Source organism: Oncorhynchus keta, chromosome 22 (assembly GCF_023373465.1).
Source record: "Oncorhynchus keta strain PuntledgeMale-10-30-2019 chromosome 22, Oket_V2, whole genome shotgun sequence".
In the NCBI taxonomy this organism is placed as follows: domain Eukaryota; kingdom Metazoa; phylum Chordata; class Actinopteri; order Salmoniformes; family Salmonidae; genus Oncorhynchus; species Oncorhynchus keta.
The window spans coordinates 19,433,196-19,446,987 of record NC_068442.1 but is presented as its reverse complement, the minus strand read 5'-3'; the positions used below and the strand labels follow the sequence as shown (position 1 = coordinate 19,446,987).

Below are 13,792 nucleotides of genomic sequence, written 5' to 3'. Positions count from 1 at the left end.
AGTTGAGGGAGCGTACAGTTGGCAGGCTGACTGTAGAAATGTCCACCAGAGCTGTTGACAGGATTGAATTGAATGTTCATTTCTCTACCATAAGCCGCCTGACAGTTTGAGAATTTGGCCGTATGTTCGACCGACCTCAACTTCTGTCCATGTGTAACCACGCCAGCCCAGGACTTCCACATGTCTTCTTCCCCAGCAGGATTGTCTGAGACCAACTACCCAGACAGCTGATGAAATTAAGTATTTCTGTCTAGATTTAAAGTGTTCTGAAAAATGTACACAAACTATGCGTTCATAAGGAAACAAGTGAATTTAAATAAATCATTAGGCCCTAATCTATGGATCGAACATGACTGGGCAGGGGCGCAACCCATGGCCAGGCCTAGCCACTCCGATGGACTTTTCCCCACAAAAATGCTTTATTAATCTGATTGTAAAAAATACATTTTATAATGCAGGAAAAAGTCCAACTTGGATAATTGTCATGCTTGGGTCGGCTGGATGACAGACTTTTGACAAGTGAAGTGGCTGACCTTTCAAAAAGGTTCCATTAACCATAGTGATCTGGAAGTCTGGATAGGCCCTTTGACATTTTCAAATCCTTAAGGTCTTTCAGAATGCTTTATCGTCAAATCAACTGTGGCTCGTTAAACACCCACACATTTGGCTATTAAATGTATTTATTCCTTTGCATTAAAATACTTTTAGCATTGACAAAATAAGTTTGACATCTTCTAAACACGTTTTAAATGTACAAAAATACCTTCTTTACAGAGGCTGCTGAAAACACCCTAGGGGTTTTCAAACAAGTACAAAAATAAAAACAAACCTAAGATGGGGAGAGAGGGCCAGTGTAAAGTTTACCAAACTACACCGACTAATCATTGCTCTTTGACAGTTGAATGTTGTCCTCCAGTTTGCATAGCTTCTATTGAACATTCTCAGTGATGGTTTTAAAAGCAATAATATTAAACAGCAAGGTAGTACGGTACTAAGGTTTGGTTGGTGTGTAAAATCAGTAAATTCAGAGAAGTAGTTCTAAGAAAATATGTAGATTCTGATTTGACAGAAACAGATGAGTGACTAAATGTAGCGTGGAACAGGAGGATTACAGTATATATGTTAGCTGGAATTGTGAGACTGTGCGGACGCTACAGTGTTCAACACTGAAATGTTTCACCAACTATTAGAATTGTTTTTGAACCGCAGTCCAGAGAAATTTCTAGATGTTCTCTAGCAGTCTGCACACAATATTCAATTCCATAAATAAATTAACTAAGTTAAAAAAAAAAACATATTGAATGCAACTTAGTCTGATATAAAAGGTAACAAGATGATGCTCAGATTAGTCCCTCAGCAGCCAGCTGGCGATGGAGCGAAGAAGTAGGATGCCAGGAGGATGAGGTAGACCACCACCAGAGCAGTGCCTGACCAGAGGAGAAAACTGTCCAATTAAACACTTAATCCACTAGAGGGCAGTACTCTATCATGCTCAAATAATCAATATCCTACGATGACCGGCAACAGATGGACAAGGATGATTTGGTTGGATCAATGATCATTTCAACGTGTTAATTGATTACCCTAGCCTGTGTACAGTGTAGCTGACTGTTTCTGCATTGAACAACACTGGTGTTTACAATGCCACGTTGGCTGATGCAGAAACAGTCAGGCATACAGGTTGGGATGGATCGCTCTGAGGCAAACCCTCCAGTCACGCCTTACCTTGGAAGTAGTCCGATTTGCCATCCATGAAGATGTAGTTGACGAGGACCACGCTGAAGATGCTGGCCCACAGATGCAGGTCACAGAATATTAGCACAAAGCCCACATCCTGTCATAACACACACACACACACAGGAAATGACTTGTCTGTTTTTACCATCAACATATTTATTTTCTATAGTCTACCATGGTATAACTATGGTATTTGGGTGAGTTGACAAATCAAATGAAAAAAAACATCTAAAAAAATCCATCCATGAAAATTTAAGCGAAGCCAATTCAGAAAGGGAATCCGAGTCCCCCGCCTTAGCTGACATCAGCTGAGAGTGCACCAATTAGGTGCTACTTTAGTAACAATCACCTAATTACCTTAGTTGGAGCTCCATTTAATCTGACCAGGTTCTGCTCCTGCTACATGGTGTTTCCATTCTCAACTGGACTTGTATTATTGATTAGTTATCTAGTGACAGGTACAGTCAAGGGGTAGTGTCTTACGTAGAAGGCGTTGAATAAAACAAGCAGGGGGATCTGGAGCATGCAGACCTGTACAGCGATGCAGCTGCCCACCTCCAGGCTGGGAAAAGCAACACAGAGGAACAGTCAGTCACTCCCCATCAAACACTTGTTTCAGTCAGAGAATTCCTGCTAACCAACAGGTCACCATTGCAGTTTTTACCCCGTCAGATCATGTGGTTAGGAAAAACAACTGTTCATGACCTCTGTTAGTGAGGACCCACCTCAGACTGATGTTGTTCTGAAGGGCAAACTGGATCCCGTTGACAATCTCCGGGATCTCAGGTACCATGGCCAGCACGGTTACTCCTATGAAGTACTGATGAAAAACGAGAGGGAGAGTGAGGGTTGAGAGGAGAGGGAGCTATAGGGAGATCATCATGATGACAAGACAACCGTGTGGTGTGGTGTGGTGTGTGGTGTGGTGTGGTGTGGTGTGGTGTGGTGTGGTGTGGTGTGTGTGTGTACCTGTGAGATATTGGGCTGACTCAGTATGGGCTGGATGTGTTCAGTGGTGACGTCAGCGCAGGCTGACATCAGTAGAGTGGCTATGATGAGGATGGCCAGAGCTCTCCACCGAGACCAGTGGACAACTGCACCATGGTGGCCGGTCACTGCAGACACACATAAACACACAGTTATGGATGGCTGTTACTTATATAGTTTATAACTGTGTGTGTGTGTGTATTTTACCCTTACCATGTCCCTCGCCAACGTGAATGTCGTAGATGTGTGAGTGTGTCTTCAGTGTGAAGATTAAACCAATGATGTAAGCAACAGGCAGAAGGAAGGAGACCGTGTACACCAGTGGCCTGAGACACACACACAAATACACACACAAATAAAGATGAGTATCACAATTCTTTACAAAAGTATATATATTTTTAATATTCACCTAGATCATCGAGTTACAAAAAAAGTACTAATAATTTGGAGCAGAACCTCTCAACACTCACTGGATGTGGCTGTGGAACAAGGTGTAGTTGTTCTCACTCTGTTGGTAAGATGACAATATATCATCAGGTGAAATACTCAGTGCCACATGACTGTCTGATACAGTACTATACAGAAGAGTGTTTCTGTTACTTTGCGAAATTACAGTTTGACTGTGTGTCTGTTGATGATTGAACGTTACAGTTTGACTGTGTCTGTTGATGATTGAACGTTACAGTTTGACTGTCTGTTGATGATTGAACGTTACAGTTTGACTGTGTGTCTGTTGATGATTGAACATTACAGTTTGACTGTGTCTGTTGATGATTGAACATTACAGTTTGACTGTGTCTGTTGATGATTGAATGTTACAGTTTGACTGTGTGTCTGTTGATGATTGAACATTACAGTTTGACTGAGTGTCTGTTGATGATTGAATGTTACAGTTTGACTGAGTGTCTGTTGATGATTGAACATTACAGTTTGACTGAGTGTCTGTTGATGATTGAATGTTACAGTTTGACTGAGTGTCTGTTGATGATTGAACGTTACAGTTTGACTGAGTGTCTGTTGATGATTGAACGTTACAGTTTGACTGAGTGTCTGTTGATGATTGTACATTACAGTTTGACTGTGTGTCTGTTGATGATTGAACATTACAGTTTGACTGAGTGTCTGTTGATGATTGAACATTACAGTTTGACTGAGTGTCTGTTGATGATTGAACATTACAGTTTGACTGTGTCTGTTGATGATTGAACATTACAGTTTGACTGTGTCTGTTGATGATTGAACATTACAGTTTGACTGTGTCTGTTGATGATTGAACATTACAGTTTGACTGTGTCTGTTGATGATTGAACATTACAGTTTGACTGTGTCTGTTGATGATTGAACATTACAGTTTGACTGTGTCTGTTGATGATTGAATGTTACAGTTTGACTGAGTGTCTGTTGATGATTGAATGTTACAGTTTGACTGAGTGTCTGTTGATGATTGAACATTACAGTTTGACTGTGTCTGTTGATGATTGAACATTACAGTTTGACTGAGTGTCTGTTGATGATTGAACATTACAGTTTGACTGTGTCTGTTGATGATTGAACATTACAGTTTGACTGTCTGTTGATGATTGAACATTACAGTTTGACTGTGTCTGTTGATGATTGAACATTACAGTTTGACTGAGTGTCTGTTGATGATTGAACATTACAGTTTGACTGTGTCTGTTGATGATTGAACATTACAGTTTGACTGAGTGTCTGTTGATGATTGAATGTTACAGTTTGACTGAGTGTCTGTTGATGATTGAACATTACAGTTTGACTGAGTGTCTGTTGATGATTGAACATTACAGTTTGACTGAGTGTCTGTTGATGATTGAACATTACAGTTTGACTGAGTGTCTGTTGATGATTGAATGTTACAGTTTGACTATGTCTGTTGATGATTGAATGTTACAGTTTGACTGAGTGTCTGTTGATGATTGAATGTTACAGTTTGACTGAGTGTCTGTTGATGATTGAATGTTACAGTTTGACTGAGTGTCTGTTGATGATTGAATGTTACAGTTTGACTGTGTCTGTTGATGATTGAATGTTACAGTTTGACTGTGTCTGTTGATGATTGAATGTTACAGTTTGACTGAGTGTCTGTTGATGATTGAATGTTACAGTTTGACTGAGTGTCGGTTGATGATTTAATGTTACAGTTCGACTGAGTGTCGGTTGATGATTGAATGTTACAGTTTGACTGTGTGTCTGTTGATGATTGAATGTTACAGTTTGACTGAGTGTCTGTTGAAGATTGAACGTTACAGTTTGACTGTGTGTCTGTTGATGATTGAATGTTACAGTTTGACTGAGTGTCTGTTGATGATTGAATGTTACAGTTTGACTGAGTGTCTGTTGATGATTGAACATTACAGTTTGACTGTGTCTGTTGATGATTGAATGTTACAGTTTGACTGAGTGTCTGTTGATGATTGAATGTTACAGTTTGACTGAGTGTCGGTTGATGATTGAATGTTACAGTTTGACTGTGTGTCTGTTGATGATTGAATGTTACAGTTTGACTGAGTGTCTGTTGATGATTGAACATTACAGTTTGACTGTGTGTCTGTTGATGATTGAATGTTACAGTTCGACTGAGTGTCGGTTGATGATTGAATGTTACAGTTCGACTGAGTGTCGGTTGATGATTGAATGTTACAGTTTGACTGTGTGTCTGTTGATGATTGAATGTTACAGTTTGACTGAGTGTCTGTTGATGATTGAACATTACAGTTTGACTGTGTGTCTGTTGATGATTGAATGTTACAGTTTGACTGAGTGTCTGTTGATGATTGAATGTTACAGTTTGACTGTGTCTGTTGATGATTGAATGTTACAGTTTGACTGAGTGTCTGTTGATGATTGAATGTTACAGTTTGACTGAGTGTCGGTTGATGATTGAATGTTACAGTTTGACTGTGTGTCTGTTGATGATTGAATGTTACAGTTTGACTGAGTGTCTGTTGATGATTGAACATTACAGTTTGACTGTGTGTCTGTTGATGATTGAATGTTACAGTTTGACTGTGTGTCTGTTGATGATTGAATGTTACAGTTTGACTGAGTGTCTGTTGATGATTGAACGTTACAGTTTGACTGAGTGTCTGTTGATGATTGAATGTTACAGTTTGACTGAGTGTCTGTTGATGATTGAATGTTACAGTTTGACTGTGTGTCTGTTGATGATTGAACATTACAGTTTGACTGTGTGTCTGTTGATGATTGAACGGTACAGTTTGACTGTGTGTCTGTTGATGATTGAACATTACAGTTTGACTGTGTGTCTGTTGATGATTGAACGGTACAGTTTGACTGTGTGTCTGTTGATGATTGAACATTACAGTTTGACTGTGTGTCTGTTGATGATTGAACGTTACAGTTTGACTGTGTGTCTGTTGATGATTGAACATTACAGTTTGACTGAGTGTCTGTTGATGATTGAACATTACAGTTTGACTGTGTGTCGATGATTGAATGTTACAGTTTGACTGAGTGTCTGTTGATGATTGAACATTACAGTTTGACTGAGTGTCTGTTGATGATTGAACGGTACAGTTTGACTGTGTGACGATGATTGAACATTACAGTTTGACTGTGTGTCTGTTGACGATTGAATGTAACAGTTTGACTGTGTGACTGTTGACGATTGAACGTAACAGTTTGACTGTGTGTCGATGATTGAATGTTACAGTTTGACTGTGTGTCGATGATTGAATGTTACAGTTTGACTGTGTGTCGATGATTGAATGTTACAGTTTGACTGTGTGTCGATGATTGAATGTTACAGTTTGACTGTGTGTCGATGATTGAATGTAACAGTTTGACTGTGTGTCGATGATTGAATGTTACAGTTTGACTGTGTGTCGATGATTGAATGTTACAGTTTGACTGTGTGTCGACGATTGAATGTAACAGTTTGACTGAGTGTCTGTTGATGATTGAACGTTACAGTTTGACTGAGTGTCTGTTGATGATTGAACGTTACAGTTTGACTGAGTGTCTGTTGATGATTGAACATTACAGTTTGACTGAGTGTCTGTTGATGATTGAACATTACAGTTTGACTGTGTCTGTTGATGATTGAACATTACAGTTTGACTGAGTGTCTGTTGATGATTGAACATTACAGTTTGACTGAGTGTCTGTTGATGATTGAACATTACAGTTTGACTGTGTCTGTTGATGATTGAACATTACAGTTTGACTGTGTCTGTTGATGATTGAACATTACAGTTTGACTGTGTCTGTTGATGATTGAACATTACAGTTTGACTGTGTCTGTTGATGATTGAACATTACAGTTTGACTGTGTGTCTGTTGATGATTGAATGGTACAGTTTGACTGAGTGTCTGTTGATGATTGAACATTACAGTTTGACTGTGTCTGTTGATGATTGAACATTACAGTTTGACTGTGTCTGTTGATGATTGAACATTACAGTTTGACTGTGTGTCTGTTGATGATTGAATGTTACAGTTCGACTGAGTGTCGGTTGATGATTGAATGTTACAGTTTGACTGAGTGTCTGTTGATGATTGAACGGTACAGTTTGACTGTGTGACGATGATTGAACATTACAGTTTGACTGTGTGTCTGTTGACGATTGAATGTAACAGTTTGACTGTGTGACTGTTGACGATTGAACGTAACAGTTTGACTGTGTGTCGATGATTGAATGTTACAGTTTGACTGTGTGTCGATGATTGAATGTTACAGTTTGACTGTGTGTCGATGATTGAATGTTACAGTTTGACTGTGTGTCGATGATTGAATGTTACAGTTTGACTGTGTGTCGATGATTGAATGTAACAGTTTGACTGTGTGTCGATGATTGAATGTAACAGTTTGACTGTGTGTCGATGATTGAATGTTACAGTTTGACTGTGTGTCGATGATTGAATGTTACAGTTTGACTGTGTGTCGACGATTGAATGTAACAGTTTGACTGAGTGTCTGTTGATGATTGAACGTTACAGTTTGACTGAGTGTCTGTTGATGATTGAACGTTACAGTTTGACTGAGTGTCTGTTGATGATTGAACATTACAGTTTGACTGAGTGTCTGTTGATGATTGAACATTACAGTTTGACTGAGTGTCTGTTGATGATTGAACATTACAGTTTGACTGTGTCTGTTGATGATTGAACATTACAGTTTGACTGAGTGTCTGTTGATGATTGAACATTACAGTTTGACTGTGTCTGTTGATGATTGAACATTACAGTTTGACTGTGTCTGTTGATGATTGAACGTTACAGTTTGACTGTGTCTGTTGATGATTGAATGTTACAGTTTGACTGTGTGTCGATGATTGAATGTTACAGTTTGACTGTGTGTCGATGATTGAATGTTACAGTTTGACTGTGTGTCGATGATTGAATGTTACAGTTTGACTGTGTGTCGATGATTGAATGTAACAGTTTGACTGTGTGTCGATGATTGAATGTAACAGTTTGACTGTGTGTCGATGATTGAATGTTACAGTTTGACTGTGTGTCGATGATTGAATGTTACAGTTTGACTGTGTGTCGACGATTGAATGTAACAGTTTGACTGAGTGTCTGTTGATGATTGAACGTTACAGTTTGACTGAGTGTCTGTTGATGATTGAACGTTACAGTTTGACTGAGTGTCTGTTGATGATTGAACATTACAGTTTGACTGAGTGTCTGTTGATGATTGAACATTACAGTTTGACTGAGTGTCTGTTGATGATTGAACATTACAGTTTGACTGTGTCTGTTGATGATTGAACATTACAGTTTGACTGAGTGTCTGTTGATGATTGAATGTTACAGTTTGACTGAGTGTCTGTTGATGATTGAATGTTACAGTTTGACTGAGTGTCTGTTGATGATTGACTGTTACAGTTTGACTGTGTCTGTTGATGATTGAATGTTACAGTTTGACTGTGTCTGTTGATGATTGAATGTTACAGTTTGACTGAGTGTCTGTTGATGATTGAATGTTACAGTTCGACTGAGTGTCGGTTGATGATTTAATGTTACAGTTCGACTGAGTGTCGGTTGATGATTGAATGTTACAGTTTGACTGTGTGTCTGTTGATGATTGAATGTTACAGTTTGACTGAGTGTCTGTTGATGATTGAACATTACAGTTTGACTGTGTGTCTGTTGATGATTGAATGTTACAGTTTGACTGAGTGTCTGTTGATGATTGAATGTTACAGTTTGACTGAGTGTCTGTTGATGATTGAACATTACAGTTTGACTGTGTCTGTTGATGATTGAATGTTACAGTTTGACTGAGTGTCTGTTGATGATTGAATGTTACAGTTTGACTGAGTGTCGGTTGATGATTGAATGTTACAGTTTGACTGTGTGTCTGTTGATGATTGAATGTTACAGTTTGACTGAGTGTCTGTTGATGATTGAACATTACAGTTTGACTGTGTGTCTGTTGATGATTGAATGTTACAGTTCGACTGAGTGTCGGTTGATGATTGAATGTTACAGTTCGACTGAGTGTCGGTTGATGATTGAATGTTACAGTTTGACTGTTTGTCTGTTGATGATTGAACGTTACAGTTTGACTGAGTGTCTGTTGATGATTGAACATTACAGTTTGACTGTGTGTCTGTTGATGATTGAATGTTACAGTTTGACTGAGTGTCTGTTGATGATTGAATGTTACAGTTTGACTGTGTCTGTTGATGATTGAATGTTACAGTTTGACTGAGTGTCTGTTGATGATTGAATGTTACAGTTTGACTGAGTGTCGGTTGATGATTGAATGTTACAGTTTGACTGTGTGTCTGTTGATGATTGAATGTTACAGTTTGACTGAGTGTCTGTTGATGATTGAACATTACAGTTTGACTGTGTGTCTGTTGATGATTGAATGTTACAGTTTGACTGTGTGTCTGTTGATGATTGAATGTTACAGTTTGACTGAGTGTCTGTTGATGATTGAACGTTACAGTTTGACTGAGTGTCTGTTGATGATTGAATGTTACAGTTTGACTGAGTGTCTGTTGATGATTGAATGTTACAGTTTGACTGTGTGTCTGTTGATGATTGAACATTACAGTTTGACTGTGTGTCTGTTGATGATTGAGCGGTACAGTTTGACTGTGTGTCTGTTGATGATTGAACATTACAGTTTGACTGTGTGTCTGTTGATGATTGAACGGTACAGTTTGACTGTGTGTCTGTTGATGATTGAACATTACAGTTTGACTGTGTGTCTGTTGATGATTGAACGTTACAGTTTGACTGTGTGTCTGTTGATGATTGAACATTACAGTTTGACTGAGTGTCTGTTGATGATTGAACATTACAGTTTGACTGTGTGTCGATGATTGAATGTTACAGTTTGACTGAGTGTCTGTTGATGATTGAACATTACAGTTTGACTGAGTGTCTGTTGATGATTGAACGGTACAGTTTGACTGTGTGACGATGATTGAACATTACAGTTTGACTGTGTGTCTGTTGACGATTGAATGTAACAGTTTGACTGTGTGACTGTTGACGATTGAACGTAACAGTTTGACTGTGTGTCGATGATTGAATGTTACAGTTTGACTGTGTGTCGATGATTGAATGTTACAGTTTGACTGTGTGTCGATGATTGAATGTTACAGTTTGACTGTGTGTCGATGATTGAATGTAACAGTTTGACTGTGTGTCGATGATTGAATGTTACAGTTTGACTGTGTGTCGATGATTGAATGTTACAGTTTGACTGTGTGTCGACGATTGAATGTAACAGTTTGACTGAGTGTCTGTTGATGATTGAACGTTACAGTTTGACTGAGTGTCTGTTGATGATTGAACGTTACAGTTTGACTGAGTGTCTGTTGATGATTGAACATTACAGTTTGACTGAGTGTCTGTTGATGATTGAACATTACAGTTTGACTGAGTGTCTGTTGATGATTGAACATTACAGTTTGACTGTGTCTGTTGATGATTGAACATTACAGTTTGACTGAGTGTCTGTTGATGATTGAACATTACAGTTTGACTGTGTCTGTTGATGATTGAACATTACAGTTTGACTGTGTCTGTTGATGATTGAACATTACAGTTTGACTGTGTCTGTTGATGATTGAACATTACAGTTTGACTGTGTCTGTTGATGATTGAACATTACAGTTTGACTGTGTGTCTGTTGATGATTGAATGGTACAGTTTGACTGAGTGTCTGTTGATGATTGAACATTACAGTTTGACTGTGTCTGTTGATGATTGAACATTACAGTTTGACTGTGTCTGTTGATGATTGAACATTACAGTTTGACTGTGTGTCTGTTGATGATTGAATGTTACAGTTCGACTGAGTGTCGGTTGATGATTGAATGTTACAGTTTGACTGAGTGTCTGTTGATGATTGAACATTACAGTTTGACTGAGTGTCTGTTGATGATTGAACGGTACAGTTTGACTGTGTGACGATGATTGAACATTACAGTTTGACTGTGTGTCTGTTGACGATTGAATGTAACAGTTTGACTGTGTGACTGTTGACGATTGAACGTAACAGTTTGACTGTGTGTCGATGATTGAATGTTACAGTTTGACTGTGTGTCGATGATTGAATGTTACAGTTTGACTGTGTGTCGATGATTGAATGTTACAGTTTGACTGTGTGTCGATGATTGAATGTTACAGTTTGACTGTGTGTCGATGATTGAATGTAACAGTTTGACTGTGTGTCGATGATTGAATGTAACAGTTTGACTGTGTGTCGATGATTGAATGTTACAGTTTGACTGTGTGTCGATGATTGAATGTTACAGTTTGACTGTGTGTCGACGATTGAATGTAACAGTTTGACTGAGTGTCTGTTGATGATTGAACGTTACAGTTTGACTGAGTGTCTGTTGATGATTGAACGTTACAGTTTGACTGAGTGTCTGTTGATGATTGAACATTACAGTTTGACTGAGTGTCTGTTGATGATTGAACATTACAGTTTGACTGAGTGTCTGTTGATGATTGAACATTACAGTTTGACTGTGTCTGTTGATGATTGAACATTACAGTTTGACTGAGTGTCTGTTGATGATTGAACATTACAGTTTGACTGTGTCTGTTGATGATTGAACATTACAGTTTGACTGTGTCTGTTGATGATTGAACGTTACAGTTTGACTGTGTCTGTTGATGATTGAATGTTACAGTTTGACTGTGTGTCGATGATTGAATGTTACAGTTTGACTGTGTGTCGATGATTGAATGTTACAGTTTGACTGTGTGTCGATGATTGAATGTTACAGTTTGACTGTGTGTCGATGATTGAATGTAACAGTTTGACTGTGTGTCGATGATTGAATGTAACAGTTTGACTGTGTGTCGATGATTGAATGTTACAGTTTGACTGTGTGTCGATGATTGAATGTTACAGTTTGACTGTGTGTCGACGATTGAATGTAACAGTTTGACTGAGTGTCTGTTGATGATTGAACGTTACAGTTTGACTGAGTGTCTGTTGATGATTGAACGTTACAGTTTGACTGAGTGTCTGTTGATGATTGAACATTACAGTTTGACTGAGTGTCTGTTGATGATTGAACATTACAGTTTGACTGTGTCTGTTGATGATTGAACATTACAGTTTGACTGAGTGTCTGTTGATGATTGAACATTACAGTTTGACTGTGTCTGTTGATGATTGAACATTACAGTTTGACTGTGTCTGTTGATGATTGAACATTACAGTTTGACTGTGTCTGTTGATGATTGAACATTACAGTTTGACTGTGTCTGTTGATGATTGAACATTACAGTTTGACTGTGTCTGTTGATGATTGAACATTACAGTTTGACTGTGTGTCTGTTGATGATTGAATGGTACAGTTTGACTGAGTGTCTGTTGATGATTGAACATTACAGTTTGACTGTGTCTGTTGATGATTGAACATTACAGTTTGACTGTGTCTGTTGATGATTGAACATTACAGTTTGACTGTGTGTCTGTTGATGATTGAATGTTACAGTTCGACTGAGTGTCGGTTGATGATTGAATGTTACAGTTTGACTGAGTGTCTGTTGATGATTGAACATTACAGTTTGACTGAGTGTCTGTTGATGATTGAACGGTACAGTTTGACTGTGTGACGATGATTGAACATTACAGTTTGACTGTGTGTCTGTTGACGATTGAATGTAACAGTTTGACTGTGTGACTGTTGACGATTGAACGTAACAGTTTGACTGTGTGTCGATGATTGAATGTTACAGTTTGACTGTGTGTCGATGATTGAATGTTACAGTTTGACTGTGTGTCGATGATTGAATGTTACAGTTTGACTGTGTGTCGATGATTGAATGTTACAGTTTGACCGTGTGTCGATGATTGAATGTAACAGTTTGACTGTGTGTCGATGATTGAATGTAACAGTTTGACTGTGTGTCGATGATTGAATGTTACAGTTTGACTGTGTGTCGATGATTGAATGTTACAGTTTGACTGTGTGTCGACGATTGAATGTAACAGTTTGACTGAGTGTCTGTTGATGATTGAACGTTACAGTTTGACTGAGTGTCTGTTGATGATTGAACGTTACAGTTTGACTGAGTGTCTGTTGATGATTGAACATTACAGTTTGACTGAGTGTCTGTTGATGATTGAACATTACAGTTTGACTGAGTGTCTGTTGATGATTGAACATTACAGTTTGACTGTGTCTGTTGATGATTGAACATTACAGTTTGACTGAGTGTCTGTTGATGATTGAACATTACAGTTTGACTGTGTCTGTTGATGATTGAACATTACAGTTTGACTGTGTCTGTTGATGATTGAACATTACAGTTTGACTGTGTCTGTTGATGATTGAACATTACAGTTTGACTGTGTCTGTTGATGATTGAACATTACAGTTTGACTGTGTGTCTGTTGATGATTGAATGGTACAGTTTGACTGAGTGTCTGTTGATGATTGAACATTACAGTTTGACTGAGTGTCTGTTGATGATTGAACATTACAGTTTGACTGTGTCTGTTGATGATTGAACATTACAGTTTGACTGAGTGTCTGTTGATGATTGAACATTACAGTTTGACTGTGTCTGTTGATGATTGAACATTACAGTTTGA

General features: G+C 38.4%; 1 protein-coding gene across 1 annotated transcript in view; it reads right to left on the bottom strand.

Moving 5' to 3' along the window:
- Positions 1 to 662: 662 nt before the first annotated feature.
- cax2 (cation/H+ exchanger protein 2) overlaps positions 663 to 13,792 on the bottom strand; it is a 51,035-nt gene continuing 37,905 nt past the window's right edge. The window contains exons 14-20 of the mRNA XM_052474857.1: positions 3,195 to 3,232; positions 2,938 to 3,050; positions 2,707 to 2,852; positions 2,463 to 2,557; positions 2,221 to 2,299; positions 1,726 to 1,834; positions 663 to 1,427 (exon numbers count right to left, since the gene is read on the bottom strand). Of these exons, the coding sequence (XP_052330817.1) occupies positions 1,354 to 1,427; positions 1,726 to 1,834; positions 2,221 to 2,299; positions 2,463 to 2,557; positions 2,707 to 2,852; positions 2,938 to 3,050; positions 3,195 to 3,232 (654 nt within the window). The 3' untranslated portion in view covers positions 663 to 1,353. The remainder of the gene's footprint in view (positions 1,428 to 1,725; positions 1,835 to 2,220; positions 2,300 to 2,462; positions 2,558 to 2,706; positions 2,853 to 2,937; positions 3,051 to 3,194; positions 3,233 to 13,792) is intronic.